General features: G+C 38.9%; 1 protein-coding gene across 13 annotated transcripts in view; it reads right to left on the reverse strand.

Moving 5' to 3' along the window:
- ESR1 (estrogen receptor 1) overlaps positions 1–16,785 on the reverse strand; it is a 435,454-nt gene that overhangs the window by 73,947 nt on the left and 344,722 nt on the right. For all 13 annotated transcript variants that reach the window (XM_050786870.1, XM_050786863.1, XM_050786861.1 and 10 more), the window contains one exon: positions 11,970–12,108. In XM_050786870.1, coding sequence (XP_050642827.1) covers positions 11,970–12,108 — 139 coding nt within the window. The remainder of the gene's footprint in view (positions 1–11,969; positions 12,109–16,785) is intronic.

Here is a 16,785-nt window from a genome sequence, read left to right on the forward strand (position 1 = left end):
TCTGAATTGAATAAATCAACTATAAACAGGCATTTTTGATGTAGAAAAGAACTGGTTTTCAGATGATCTCAAGGAATTATTATAAGTTTATTTGGTATGAGAATGGCATTGTGATTATCAAGACATTTTTTTGTAAATGCATACTGATGTGTGATATTTAGGATTTGTCTTTAAAATGTTTTAGCCAAAAATAAAGAAAAAGGACAAAATGAGATTAATGAATTAAGCAATGGGGCAAAATTTTAATAACTACTGAATTTGGATTATGGGGAGATGAGATTTCTTTGTATTATTCTCTTATTATTTCAGTTTGAAAAATTCATATTTTCGTTTAAAAAGTTCCGTTTGATGCTGTTGCTATCAAAAACTAGAGCCCACTCTTTTCCTCACTGACAAATATCTCAAAGAGCTGGTTTACAATTCCTTTTTTCTAATATTCCACCCCCATTTTCTCTTTTATAAATTATACTTACATTTAACATATTATATGCATTCTATTCCTCCTTCATCTTTACTAAAAATGTTCCTTTTAGAAACAATGGGCTCCTATGAGCAAATCTTTAGTCCTTTTCTTCTTACTCCTGTCCACCTCTCTGGTATTTGGCCTGATTCACCATCCTTTTTCTTTTTCTTTCTTTCTTTTCTTTTTTTTTTTTTTTTTGAGACAAAGTTTCAGGTGCAATGGTGACAGCTCGGCTCACTGCAACCTCTGTCTCCCAGGTTCAAGTGATTCTCCTGCCTCAGTCTCCTGAGTAGCTGGGATTACAGGCATGCACCACCAAGCCTGGCTAATTTTGTATTTTTGAATTTGTAGTAGAGACAGCGTTTCTCCATGTTGGTCAGGCTGGTCTCGAATCCCTGACCTCAAGTGATTCATCAGCCTCGGCCTCCCAAAGTGCTGGGTTTACATGCCTGAGCCACCGCACCCGGCCCATCCTTTTTCTTTTGAAAGACACGCTTCCTTTGGAACAAGGAACTTTGTACCTCTACTTCTCAAAAACTGCCTTAACCCCAGGCTGGGACTCTTTTTCTACCTAAAACCCTGAAAAGCCAGTCTTTTAAGAGGTCTTTCCTCAGCCCTTTGGACACCTTTCTCTTATTATCTTGTCTAGTCATCACATTTGTTCCACACTTTTAACAATGGAGCTGGCTCTCAAATTTTTTATCTTCAGCTCTGATGTCTCTTCTGAGCTCCAACTTTCTGCCTGGAATAACATTCAGGATATCTTCCCTGCACTTTAAACCCAACATGTATAAGGAAAATCTCCTCGGAGTAGCTCAACATCTACCTCTCTCCTGTCTTCCTAATCTCCATCAATAGCATTGCCATCCTTTCAGTCGCCAATACTGCAAATCTGGAGATCTTCCTTTCCACACTCCAAGTCACACACACTCTGAATTAAGCACGCTCTCAGGTTCTGCTTTCCTCAGAGGCTAAGGTGGCTCAATCCACAGGCTCAACTGCACACAGCAGTGATGCTTGTCATGACCACACTTGGAGATACATAACCCTTTTCTCTCGGGGGTCCGAAGTAGAAATCTAGTTTCCAAAGTGCCTGAGTATCCTGAGCATGCAGTGTATTAGTCCGTTTTCATGCTGCTGATAAAGACATACATGAGACTGGGTAATTTACAAAGAAAAGAGGTTTAATGGACTTACAGTTCCATATGGCTGGGGAGGCCTCACAATCATGGCAGAAGATGAAGGAGGAGCAAAGGGATGTCTTGCGTGGCAGCAGGCAAGAGAGAATGAGAGCCAAGTGAACGGGAAAACCCCTTATAAAACCATCAGGTCTTGTGAGACTTATGCGCTACCAGGAGAACAGGATGGGAGAAATCACCCCCATGATTGAATCACCTCCCACCGGGTCCCTCCCACAACATGTGGGAAGTATGGGGGCTACAATTCAGGATGAGATTTGGGTGGGGACACAGCCAAACCATATCATGCGGTAAGCAGCCTTCCGGTAACATCTAATCATGTTTGTTGCATCCCCTTTTCCAATGAGAAAGTCATGATGGATCTTAGAATTGGCACCATTGGAGAATGGTAAATAAGGAAGCAGGTTAAGAAACTGAATCTCTGTTGTGGTGTAACAAAGACATGGACAATGTGTTTTCTATATCTCCTTTCTATTTGATAAAAGAACACACTGGGTATATTAGTCAGGGTTCTCTAGAGGGACAGAACTAATAGGATATATACAAAGGGGAGCTTATTAAGCATTAACTTACATGATCTCTAGAACATCCCACAACAGACTGTCTGCAAGCTGAGCAGCAAGGAGAGCCAGTCCGAGTCCCAAAACTGAAGATCTTGGAGTCCAATGTTCAAGGGCAGGAAGCATCCAGCACGGGAGAAAGATGCAGGCTGGGAGGCTAGGCCAGTCTCCCCTTTCACGTTTTTCTGCCTGCCTTATATTCGCTGGCAGATAATTAGATCGAGCCCACCAGATTAACGGTGGGTGTGCCTTCCACAGCCCACTGACTCAAATGTTAATCTCCTTTGGCAACACCCTCACAGACACACCCAGGATTATTACTTTGTATCCTTCAGTCCAATCAAGTTGACACTCAGTCTTAACCATCACACTGGGAAATAGCAAATAAGAATATTAAATGACTTAATGAAGGTCTCTAAAAGCATTAAAAGAAAAACTTCATCTCTCTTTTTACATTAGGAGCCCACAGGGAGAAATCAGTTATACCAGCGTAGAGATTAGAACTTAATTCTAGATCATTAAAGGCACATACCATGACACTAAAAATAAAAATTGCAAATTTTAAAAGAAACAGATATTCACAGACTAACTCCATTTATTTGAAACCAAACCTCTATCCACTCATCAAATTAAGAACCAATGGGCCGGGTGCGGTGGCTCACGCCTGTAATCCCAGCACTTTGGGAGGCCAAGGCAGGCAGATCACTTGTGGCCAGGAGTTCCAGACCAGCCTGGCCAACATGGCAAAACCCCGTCTCTACTAAAAATGCAAAAATTAGCCAGGTGTGATGGCGCATGCCTGTAATCCCAGCTACTCTGTAGGCTGAGGCACAAGAATTGCTTGAACCCAGGAGGCAGAAATTGCAGTGAGCCGGGATTATACCACTGCACTCCTGTCTAGGTGACAGAGCAAGATCCTGTCTCAAAAAACAAAAGAAAAAAAAAAGGAAAAAGGAAAAAATAAGAACTGTTGTCATAGGAAGAGATCCAAGCAGTACTAACACATTGGCATTGGTAATATTTCAAAGATGTACAAACTGAGCTCATCTACCTTGATAGACCCCTGCCAACATACTCTGATTTCCCCCTGCCAGTTCAAAAGGACCAACATATGGAATGATCTTGCTTTTAGAGTTGTGTATATTACAGTATGCTTCTAGGCAGGATAAATGTATAATGAGTCTAGTTATACTAAATACTCCGCATGGCAATGTCAAGAATGAATTCATATATGCATACATGTATAAACCAGGAATTGGTTTTCACTCAGAATCCATAGCCTTTAGAAGGTGATGGAGGAGGATACACTAGATGTGAATGATGAGAGAGGCTGGTGAGGGCCTGCTTAGAATGTCCTGCTTTTGAGAACATCCATTTGTTTATTCATATTACACTACCAGTCAATAGTAAACTCCTTGAGGGCAGGCGTGGCTCTTACACATCTTTTCTGTGTGTCCTCCAGTATCATACAGTGCCCTCTGGATATGCTGGTACTTAGTAAATACCTATTGAGCTGGGTTAAACTGAATCCTAACTAACACAAACCTGAAAGTGGCCAACCCTCCCCTTTAAAGCTGGATTTTAGGGGCACCCATTAAAACAAATGAGGATCTTTCTAATACCATCATGGAGAGGTGGCAGTAATAAATACAGACGTCAGAGTGGAATTACTTGACTGTCCCTGCATAGTATATGTAACTTAAATATTATAAGAATTTTTAAAACTGTCAAAAATATTATTTTGATTATACTTTAATAAATTCAGTTAATAATAAATGGTGAATAAAACATAATGTGGTGTATAAAAATGTTAAGAAGAGTCAAATTAACCTCCTACACAGGACTAATACTTTGGTTGGGCTCATGCCTTTCCCTCTGGAGTAACTTTACATTAAGTGGATCCTTACTGCTTACAGGCTTAAGTCTCTTAAGAATTTTGACTTGTGGCTTAGCACATTTTATAATATAGTGCTGCTTAATTGCTTTTGTTTTTAAGGAGAAACTTTACTTTGATTTTTTTTTACCTTTATTCCAACAGAACCCTTCCAGGCACTTTGAAGACTGATAATCTTGTTGATCAAAGTGACTTTTCCTGGAATTTCAATATGTGTGTGTATGTGTGTGCCTGTGTTTAACACCTTTTTTGAGATATAGTTCAGGTATTGGCCCATTTAAAGTGCGTAATTCAATTGATATCTAGTCGAATGGATATTTTGACTCATCTTCAATATGAAGTAGCAATCATAATGGCAGTTTGGCTCACTTCCCCTATCTTTTGGTCTCAGTTTTTCTCCTTTACAGCTTTACAGTTTCATATTGCCAGAATTGGGCAATAAACCAAAGACTTTTAATAGTCAGTCAAGTGGCATCTGCAGCTGAGCAATTAAAGGCTCAGAACCAGAAAGAATCAACAGATCCACGGTCAAAATATAAACTAGCAAAACTCTTTCTTATCTGCATTCTCACACATTGAATGAAATACAGTTTAGAAGACAACACTGAACAGGGTCGTATACATTAAAGCAGTTAAGTAAGTGTTGGCTTCCTTTTTTTTTTTTTTTCTTTTTTCACTCAATTCCATATGATAGAGTGAAAAACAAAAATACTGTGCACAAAGTTCTTGAGGTATGAATGGAACCAAGATGCATGCAAATCCTTCAAGGGCCCAGGGCCTAAGCAGTCCTGGAAAGCGATGGTGGAATCCAGTAAGGCTGACAGTATTCCTAAAACCATCTCCTGCCCAGGACTGACTTTACTGAAAGGATCACTCACCGCTCCTCCCACCTCCAAAACCTGCTCCTCCTACCCCCATAACCCACTCCCCCAGCTACTACAATGTGTGCGGTCCTCCTTTGAGTATAGCACACATTTTTCAGAGGGGAGAATTTGAAGAGGGAACATAAAGGGAGGTCCTTCTCTTCATGCCCCAAAAACATATGTGGATGAATTCAACTCATTTCAGAACTTTTTTGTTTTATTTTTCCAAGTAAAAAATCTGCCAAGAGGGCGCCTGTAGTCCCAGCTACTCAGGAGGCTGAGGCAGGAGAATGGCGTGAACCCGGGAGGCGGAGCTTGCAGTGAGCTGAGATCTGGCCACTGCACTCCAGCCTGGGCGACAGAGCGAGACTCCGTCTCAAAAAAAAAAAAAAAAAAAAAAAAATCTGCCAAGAATTTACCTTAAGTTTTACATGGAGAAAAAGATAGCTGACAAATATGTTACTGGAAGCATTTATTATATTTTGGGGGGCATATTTTTATTTGCATGTTTTTTTCTGAAATATTTACAATAAACAACCTAAAATGAAAACGTTCTTGTTTGTAAAGAATGACTTTTTTTCTATTTAAAATGAGTTTATCATCAGAAAACAGTCTGCTATTTAGTAGAAGAGGCAAATGTTCTTTCTGATACAGCAACCTGTTTTTCTCTTAAGGAGGAGAATTTATTCCTATTTTATGCCTACAAGTAAAAGAACTTTCTGTTGTCCAATACTATTTCCTGCAGGCAGAGCCTCCTCATGCAGGAGTGATGGAAAGAACTAGAGCAACAACTCTCTGGCCAAAGGCTTAGTAGAGGGAATATTCTGCTTGTTGAATTGGTCCCTGCTTTTCAAATGGATGAATAGTTTTTTTCTCTGAGAGTAAATAGGAGTCAAAAGAGAGTGCTTTGGCTTCACTGAGAAATCCGCAAATATTTCTCAGAATTTGTTAGCATGGATGGCGCCAGTAAAACAGCTCCTTAGAAACTGAATCGTCTCACCAAACTGACAATTTGCATTGTTTCTTCTAACACCATTTACTAACATCTCTAACATCTCTTTGAAAGCAGAGACCCCACAAGGAATGAGTAGGATGAACACTTTTGCTCCTGTTTTCAGTCTATATTTTTCCATCATAAGCATTCAAGCAGGGCTAAATGAAGAGAGGCATTCCTAGTAGACACAGAGGACATATTTTGTGTTTTCTAGTGCCAAAACACACCAAAGGATTAGGTGCTAGAATGGAAAACAAGTTTTCTCCATTTCCTGATTACTTTCACAGGCATTCTTAGTATCTTTAACTTTCCTCTTGTAAAATATACACACACATGGACACACACACCCCAAGAGAAATCACTGGGTTCTTTATTTATACCTTATAATAACCTTTATTTCTTGGTTTTGACAGGAAGAGATGACTACATTAAGTGTTTGGAACTCAGTGCTGCAGGATACAGAGAAGAACTGGAAACTGTGAGTAGGCTAAGCATGGCAAGGATAAAATTGGCCTATAAGTATATGACTACTAGGAAAGTTACAAACTAACAGAATCAATGTATCATGGGTTGTCATCAGGAAGCCAATCAAGCAATCATCCTTTTAAATGGACACAAGACGGGAAATATATCCTCTGCTCACAAATGTGGGATGGCAGCAGGTTTTTTTTTACTCCTATAATCACCAAACCCCATTTGCCAATACTAACATTTAAGCAATTACAAGGAAAGACTAGGGTAAATTCTAGCATCCTCATGGTATTGTAAGGGACTTACAAGATAGTCTTATAAATGCCTAGATTTGCAAAGATTTGAGAGAACAAGACATCATTACAACAACTGAAGATGAAATCCAGGCTCCAGTTAGCAACATTGGTAATCCATTGGTTGCAGGACTCCTACTGACTTCAAGCTATCTTTCTCCCCTATTTCTACGCATATGAAAATAGCCTATGGAGGCAGTTGATCTTGCAGACCTTCCAGAGGTAGCATCACAATGCCTGAGATATGAGAAAAATGATGAAATTACCATCATCTGCCTCTCAGCTGTCAATCACTTAGCTTTGAAAGTTACAAGTATCTACCATTTGTTACTAAAATGTTTACTATGTACAATGTGATGGGACAAGAGCAAAAGGAAGACCCATGTGTCATGTGCATCAGAGAGCTCTATTTTATTAAAGGGGTTAGGAACCTGTAGGGCAAAGACATAAATAGTGTTTTCAGCTGTCACTCAGAAGCTATCTTCTACATGTATAAAATCTCAGATGGGCTGTTGGTCACAATGTTTTACTGTTAATGCATCTATCAATGCCATCAAAAGTGGCTATCCTCAAACACCAAGATGGTAATTAAATAATATTGAAATTTAATAATATTTAGTGCATGTTAATGATTAGAAAAGTAGATAATTTTTAAAATTATAGATCATATTTTAATATCTTATGTTATTTGTAAATATCAATTATATTTAAATATAAATGTATATGTATTTATACACATTCCTTATCATTAACATATACCTAACGTATTAGTTTGTTCTCATGCTGCTAATAAAGCCATACTTGAGACTGGGTAATATATAAAAGAAAGAGGTTTAATTGACTCAGAGTTTCACATGGCTGGGGAGGCCTCATAATCATGGCAGAAGGCAAGGAGGAGCAAAGTCACATCTTACATGGCGGCAGGCAAAAGAGCTTGTGCAGGGGGACTCCCATTTATAAAACCATCAGATCTCATGAAACTTATTCACTACCACACTAATGGTATGGGGAAAACATGATTTAATTATCTCCACCTGGCCCCACCCTTGACACCTGGGGATTATTACAATTCAAGGTGAGATTTGGGTAGGAACACAACCAAATCATATCATCTAATTATTCTAACCTGTAGTGAGACCTTAAGGATTTTGCTTCATAAAGGGTTTGGTTATGGTAAAGATAAGAGTCTTTGCTTTTCCCCATTTCAAAGTTGCATAACAAGTCGGTGGCATATAAGCAGACATATAAGCACATGCCAAATGCACTTATAGATTAAGAAAATCTTTCCAAAACACATAGATATGTATTTCTGCAATGTTTTTAAAGGAATAAGCCAGAAATTGATGAGTAGCAATGCACAAGAAGTGAGTTGGATGGAAGTAACAGCTGCCATGACTATCAGAAGATGTAGATTATTTTGATTTGACCACAAGCCACCTGGGTGACCTTGACCTGTGCAATTAACAAACATTCGTTGGGTATCGTGCAAGACTTTGTAAACTGGAGATCACATAAGATGAGCAAGATCTGGTTTTTGACCACAAGAAGTTTATGAGCTAGTAGGGAAGATAAGACATCCAATCATAACTAATATGGTGGAATGAAAATAATAAAGAGAAAAGAAAACCAACTACAATAGGAACTTGGAAAAGAAAGAAAAGCCTTTTATATATAAAGGCTGAAGAGGAGAAAGTTTGAAGGAAGATTTTATAAAAAGACGGCACGTGAAATGAGCCTTATAGGTAGATATGATTCTGATAAGGAACCGCAATGGTGGAGGGTCTCTAGGAAGCAATGGAAGAGAAATTCAAATGTGTGAAGTTCTGAATTCAGCCACCAGGTGTTTTTTAGCCTGGACAAGAGCTCACTGGGTCACCTATAACTCTTCAGAAATTTGTGTTTGAGACACTTGTTATAGAGATTCATGATTATTAGGATAAGAAGTCTACACAGACAGTATTTTCTTTTTTTCTTTCTTTTTTTTTTTTTTTTTTGAGATGGAGTTTCATCCAGGCTGGAGGGCAATGGCACAATTTCAGCTCACCACAACCTCCGCCTCCCAGGTTCAAGTGATTCTCCTGCCTCAGCCTCTCAAGCAGCTGGAATTACAGGCATGCACCACCATGACCGGCTAATTTTGTATTTTTAGTAGAGACGGGGTTTCTCTGTGTTAAGAATTGAGCCACTGAAAGGTGAGTCAGGAAGTATCATGATCACAGCTGTGCCTTAGAAAGCTGTGCCTTCTCCAGCAGCACTATGGGAAATGGACGGAAAGAAGGAGTAGCAGGACCAAGAAAGTGAGTCCGTGGTACAGAAGCAAGGAATCTGCAGCAGGGACAACCAGGACCTGTGCCATGCAGAGGAATGGGGATAGAGGGGAGGTCTGGATTTGGAAGCAGTTCATAGATAGTTAACTGGATAATTTGGTGAGGGAGAAGGTAGAATCCATGGGTAACTTAAAGCTTCTAGCTTTAGTGTCTAGGTGAGTGTTGATGTCACCAAGACAGAAAAGAAAAGAAAAGACAAAACAAACAGACTTGTTGCAGAAGATAAAGTGTTCAGTTTAGACTATAGTGTGTCTGAGGAGCCTATAGAACATTGAGTTGGGAAAGCATAGAGTGGTGATTCTCAACCAGGGACAATTTTACCTCTCCCACCCCTGACATAACAGAAGATAGTTAGAAATGATAGTTAGAAGATAGTTAGACATCGTTGGTTATTATAACTGGAGGAAGTGGATGTTGCTATTGGCAGCTAGCTGGTGAAGTCCAGGGATGCTGCTAAACATCCCAAAATGCACAATACAGCCTCTTGTATTAGTCTGTTCTCAAGCTGCTAATAAAGACATACCTGAGACTGGGTAATTTACAAAGAAAAAAGTTTAATGGACTCACAGTTCCTTGTGGCTGGGGAGGCCTCACAATCATGGTGGAAGGAGGAGCAAAGTCACATCTTACATGGCAACAGGCAAGAGAGAGAGCATGTGTAGGGGAACTCCCCTTTATAAAACCATCAGATATCATGAGAAATTCACCATCATGAGAACAGCAAGGGAAAGACCTTCCCTCATGTTTCAGTTACCTCCCACCAGGTCCCTCCCATGACACATGAAATTATGGGAGCTACAATTTGAGATTTGGATGAGAACACAGCCAAACAATATCAATGCCTCAACCAAGAAAGAATGAAAGAATGATCTGACCCAAAATGTCAATAGTAAAGAGATTGACAAATCCTGGTCTAGAGGGAATTAAAACTTCCAATCTGAAGTTTTAGAAAGTATGAATGAATAGAGATGAGAACTTTTAGTCAATCATACTTCTGTGAGAGATAGGAAAGAAAATTAGCTACCACTAGAGTGTAGAGAAAGGAAAGAGAAGGCTGTAGCTGATAAAATCCTAGGCCATATCACCTCATTGGGAATATGAGTGTGTTGGGTGCAGTAATGTCAAAAACCTTTACATATTCAAAATGCAATTATTTGATGACTGTCCTCAAGCAAGTGTGTACTTAAGAAGATAGATATGACCACCACATATTATATGCATCAAAACATCACTATATACCCTATGAATCTGCACAATTGTGTCAATGTTATAAAAATTGAATTAAATTTTAAAAAAGAAGATAGATACAGATGAGGATGGGAATCAAGGAGCAAATGAGTTATGAATGTCCAGAAACCTAAACATGGTAGACACACTCCGGGCAGTAGGCAGGGAGATATTATGTGTGGTCTAAGATTTTCATCTGCAAACTTGATATCACCTGGTTACAAAACCACACTGCTATAGGACAAAAAAACTAAGAGGATAGGAGAAAGAAGGAAAGAGGAAAGCAAAGGAAAAGAGAGGAGAAATGAGATAGGAAAAAATGGAAAGGAAAACAAGAAATGGAAAGATAGAACACGGTAAAGACATCTTCTAGAAGGCTGACAGAATACATTGTGAGTACAGTTCTAAGGAACAAGACTAGTGGCCATTCTTGATAATTTTGTGAAACTGTGATATCAAAATATATTCCACAGACAGCAAAATCTGCTTCTTGAACTGTATCACCACTGTTTTTCAAAAGCTATGTTAACACAAAATGACAAAACAATAACCAACACCTTGTACAATTCTCCAGTACTTAAACAAATTTTGCTGCAACTCTGCTCCAGGCGCTTGGCAGGTGTAGAAATATAGTGAAATGCTCTGAAGTAAAGGACCATGCAGAGATGCACTGTGGGCAGCCTGGCAGCCTTAGACTGCTCGGCACAGAGGCAAAATAGGATTGCAAGAAACAACAAAATGGTTCTTTCTCATCCAAAATGTTATGTAGCCCACAAAGACAAGATTTACCTGGAAAACAGAATGCTGTGGCAGCAGACCAAAGGAGGCATCACTGAACAGGAAAGAGTGGGAAGACCATGTGCCCAGGACAGGAGGTAATAGAGCATACCAGAGCCAGAAAGATCTTGAATTTCAACTCTGTCTCCACCATTGGCGAGCTTTCTCCTTTTTGCAAGTAGCAGGATGTCTCTGAGAGTTAGTTTCCTTTCTGGTAAAACATGGATGATGGCATTCCTGTCTCCTGGGAGTCCAGTGATGATTAAATGAGATGATGTATGTAAAGTGTTTAGCATAGCAGCTGGTGCAGGGTGGAGACTCTGTCAGTGGCAGATGCTATTGAGTAATATCTAAATTCTATTACTCTAAGCAATGACTGAAAAAAAAAAAAAAACAATGGGACCCACATTCCAAGGCAACCCCACAATGGTATGTTAAGGAAGGTAACATATTTGAAAACGAAAATGAATTTGTCAACCTGGACGTGACCTTCAGAACTCTGGTCAAATTTTTTCATTTTACTGATGGGAAAATTGGAGAAGAAAATGAACAGACTATTGTGGTTTGGATGTACAAAAAGCAAAAATAGATTTTAATTAAAGAGAGATTATTATAATTTTTATATGACACAAGTTGAAGATGGAGTTAGAAAATTACCATTCATAATGAGTGTGTGTGTGTGTGTGTGTGTGTATGTGTTAGAAATATTAGAGTTCTTCTGAGGTGATGTCTAGAAGAAAGTTATCCTTAGCTTTCTGTGAATTTGACTAGCCTTCTTCACCCCCAGTGCACCCATAATAAAGTTCTCTGAAGCTTCACAGAGAGATGAATAAAATAGTTTCATGAATGAACTATGATCATAAAGAACATGCTTCTCCTAAGCTACAGCCAGGTCACTTACCTGTCCAAGAGCAAGTTAGGAGCAAACAGGAGCTTCCCTGGGTGCTCCATGGAGCGCCAGACGAGACCAATCATCAGGATCTCTAGCCAGGCACATTCTAGAAGGTGGACCTGATCATGGAGGGTCAAATCCACAAAGCCTGAAAACAAGCAAGAAAAACCCTGCTGACTCAAATGAAAAAGACTCATTACTGGTGAAATTAATGCAACAGGGATTTGAACTGACAAGGTCTATTTTCTACTAGACAGAGTAAATGCAATACGAACATACTTTATAGTGAAGTCAAGTAATTATTTTTAAAATCTAGCTATCTCAGTGAGTTTCAATGTGGCATTAAGTTCTTAGTGCCATAGTGTCACATCTACATAAATGTACCAACTTGAGTAACACACTTAGCTTTCTATAAAGTTATACTCAGTGTGAAAACTTGTGTGGATTCTACTTAGACTTATCATAGCACTCTGTGACTGTTCCTCATTTCTGTTTGAGTAGAAGATGCTAAGGTGCAAGAAATTTAAATTACTTGTCTTAGACCAAATAGGAATTGGAGCACAGGCAGAATGAAAGTCACCAAATTTCTATTTCTTTTCTACGTCCCTAAGTCACACTCATTTTTTGTAATATGTAAAAGAAAGACTCAGAAAACTCCACATTTAAATAAATCACTTGGGATAATGAGTCAGATGAAAAAAAAAAGGTGATACTATGATTACTTCAGGTAATAACCACCAAAATGTGTTCTTGTTTTCTAATGGTGAACTAGGAGATTAAAGCTTTTTCCAATCATTACTGATAGTATTGAGGTTACCTAATAATGTTAATGAGAAGGAGGAAGGAAGAAGGAAGGAGTAAAGGAAAAGGAAGAAGAGGAAGAGGAGGAGGAAGAAGAAGAAGAAGGAGGAGGAGGAGGAGAAGAGGAAGAAGAAGAAGGAAGTTTGTTGAGCCCTTAGAAGCAATCCTAATGTTTCTTATACACAATTATTTATGAATGCAACAACCTGAAGAGGTAGGAACTGATATTCCCATTGTACAGATGAGAAGACAGATGCTCAGAGAGCTTATTTGTCTGTTGAAGCCAAAACCTGTGTCCTTGACCACAATGGACACTATCTCTTCTGAGCTACACTTAATTAGAGAATTTGGATCAAGTGACTAAATAAATCACATACCATGCACACTAAGATATGCCAGTGACAGGGACATTAAATAAATCAAGTATCTATAAAGTTTGCTGCCTTCCAAATCAGTCCCCTATTCTTTTGCCCTAAGATATCCCATCGTAGTCTATTTCCCTCCCTTCTCTCTTTGCCCTCAACCCTTCCTTCCCTCTTATCCATGGGAATGGCTCTAGGAATCCCGTTGAGTATGTGTGTGTGTGTTCTTTTCTTTTTCTCTCACGAATATTACACTTTTATTAGCTAGCTATACTTGTGTTGATAAAAAAGACAAAATTGAATTTTGTTTTCCTTTAACAATCAAGTATGAATGGTCTGCTTACAGGATGTTTCTTCTTGGGGTTCTTGGAGGTAACAAAAGCTCAGCATTAAACAGGTAGCTTATCGTTTCTTACATGCTTAAGTACCATCTTTCAGATAATTGTTATATACAAAGAGATAATGATCCACATAGGGAAACCAAAGCTAGAGACAGACCTCAGAGTCTATGGCCCCCTCTCTTACCATCATTTCATAATCAAAGCTCATCAATTCTATCTTGAGGTAGCTATAATTTTCTCCTTTTTCATTGCCACTTTTAACACACTAATTCAGCTCCTAACAGTCTCTTACCTTTTTGTCTGACTTCGTAACTCAGCATAATTAGTTTAAGACTTATCCATGTGGTTGCACGTATGATGAGGGGTTGATTCTTTTTATTGCCAAGTGGTATTCCATTGCATGGATATATCCCATAAATAAATACAATGTATGCTTTCATTGGACATTTGGGTTGTTTCTAGCTTTTGGCTATTACAAATAAAGCTACTACAAGCAATTTATATACAAGTTTTTGTATGTATATATGCTTTTATTCTCTTGATTAAATACATAAGAGTAGGATATCTGGATATAGTATGCCAGGTGGATGTTTTAACTTTTTAAGAAACTGTCAAACTGTTTTCAAAGTAGTTGTACCATTTACATTCTCACCAGCAATACATGAAAGCACGAGTTGGTCTACATCCTCACCAATGCTTGTTATGGTCAGTCTTTTTAGATTTTATACATTCTAATAGATGTACAGAGGCATCACTCAGGCATGGTGGTTTTATGTGCATTTTCCTAATGACTAATAATGTTGCACCTCTTCTCATGTGTTTTCTAACAGATCATTTTGCTACACTGTATTCAAATTAATCATGCATGTATCTGTAAATCCTGCTACAGCATATACTCATTGTAGGCACAAGATGCATGATTCCATCAAATATTGCTTTTTTAAAGTTTAAATTTATTGCACCTTCCACTACATCACTCAGCCATGCCAACGCTCATGACGGTGTAGCCTGTCTCAGAGCAGGTGTCTTTCCATTGAAAAGAGTGGATTCCACTCATGTAAAGAAGGACTTGGCATCAGGAAACATGAGAAAGTGGATGGCTTCGCTCATAAGAAAAAAGTAAAAGATGAAAAAGCAATGATTTGGTTTCAGATCCCCAGGAGGCTGGGGCAGGGAGGGAATAGGTATCTCCACAGTGTGCAGTGATTTACCTATGGGATGTTCTGGGTCAAAAGGAGCTGGCCTTGCTCTCGAGGAAACATCTCCTGATGCAGCAGTAAATGCTCCTCTTTCTCAAAACCCACGATCTAATCAGATAAGCCAAACCAGTTTTGGTTTAAGTCATCAGTACTTAAAATGAAAGCCCTCTGGGTTTCATTTCTTAATTTCATAATTCTTTAAGATTTCACCCCAATCTTTTAAGTCTCATAATAGTAATGTAAACTTATACTGTGAACTAAACTTACTTGCAGAAATGTTAACATTCAAAAGGGAGGCTTTTTCTCTCTTCTCATGACATTTGCTATATGTAGTATTGCCACCCATGATGAAACCTGCCCCAGATTATCTAACATCCTAAATAAACCTCAAAAAGAATCACACGGGATGAGATCTGGGGGTGTCTCATGAGTTAGAACTGCAGTTGACCATGTAACCAATCCATATGGAAAACCAAAGGCCCGCTTTCTGATGGCAACTTTACATGTTAAATGGAATTATAATTTTTAATTCCCACTTTACAATTCCAGTATTATTTAGGTCTGACAGTTTTAGTGGCCTTTTGGAAGACAAAGAAGCTCCTCATAAGCACTTGTGCCACATAAGTATGGTGATCATGGAATCTGTCTGAAGTATGTCTGTTGGTAATAGTTTTCAGTTGGAGGCCAGCAGGATTGCTCAATCCTTCTGTTGAAATGTTGTAGACCTCTCAAAAAGAGTCTATTTAATTATCTTTCCCAGCTGTGCATATTGCTTGCGGACAAGGGTTATTACATCTGTTGCACAGTGTGCTCTGCAAGTTCCTGGGTCAGGGTTGGGAGACAGTGTGCAGGAAAGGTTATCAACTAACCTTCTCAATGAATGTGAAGACTATGAAAGATTATTAGATGGAGTGTCTCTTTTCTTCCAATATACTGGTCTTGACTTTACCACACAACCTCTAACTACCTTTTCACCATTGAATAAATATACCATGAGATGCCTTCAGTTCATAGCCAATGGAGAAAAATAATGTAATAAATCCCAAGCAAAATTATATTGGGCCAACTATGGATAGACATTCAAGACCTTGGTTTATTTTCCTGATAAATAGGAAGAATGTTCTGATATGCAATTCCAAATGAACCTGCTATAATAACCTAGAGGCATTCAAAAAGTAAATCCCGTTCTCTCTTGAACACTAGAAATTGTCGCTAATAATAAAGTGGGAGTGTAGCAGCTGCTACGGGACATAAGGAGAGGTAACAGTGGTAGATATTCTCGCAAGTGGTAAGTGAGAGGTGAATCATCCCCTCATCACTTGAGGACCTCCATCTTAATGACATGGGGGCAGGTGCCCTGTGGCCTTCACACAGGAGGGACAGAATGCATATCGAAAAAGTAGTAACAATAGTTTGATAAGACTAGGTGAAATCAGTTGCTCAGAAATCTCATTTAATAAAACAAAACTTTTTTAAAAGCAAACTCAGGTTTTAATCCCTAGTCTATATTCACAAGTCACAGTAATAGTGAATCCAGAAAGGATATATTGAAAACAGAGAGAAATGCCTTAGAATCCTCACTCCTCACCCCCTGTATGGGAAGTAATCTGGCTAATAAAATTGAGGCATGTCTCTTTTATGGCAAAATTTATCCCTCCATCATAAACCAGCTCACTACTTCCAGCTTCATCACCAAGCACAGACATTCCTGCCTTCTGCCTTCCATTATACAGTAATAGTTTTTCCTCCAAGATATGTTAACTTTGTGTTGACTGTGAAAGGAGCTCATGGGATGTCCACCTCCCTGCCCCAGTCCTCACGAGATCCTGAGCCCTCTTCTCCACTCTGCTTTGCTAGGGACTTCTTACAAATTGCCTAATTTGCCTTGGTACGCCAAGAGATTCTTGAAGCCTCACCCTCCTTTACTGGGTGTGGCAAGGCTCCTAGAAACGATGTTGAAAAGTGTACAGAGATCTCCAAGCAAAATGACTAACATAATCTAAATCCTGGTAAAGTTCCACACTACCTTGGAGGAAAAGATAAATCAGGGTGGCTCTTCAGTAGAGACATGAAAAGAAGTAAGTGCTATAGTCATTATATTCCTGCTTCCATGGGATACAGT

The sequence above is a fragment of the Macaca thibetana genome, chromosome 4 (assembly GCF_024542745.1).
Source record: "Macaca thibetana thibetana isolate TM-01 chromosome 4, ASM2454274v1, whole genome shotgun sequence".
NCBI lineage: Eukaryota > Metazoa > Chordata > Mammalia > Primates > Cercopithecidae > Macaca > Macaca thibetana.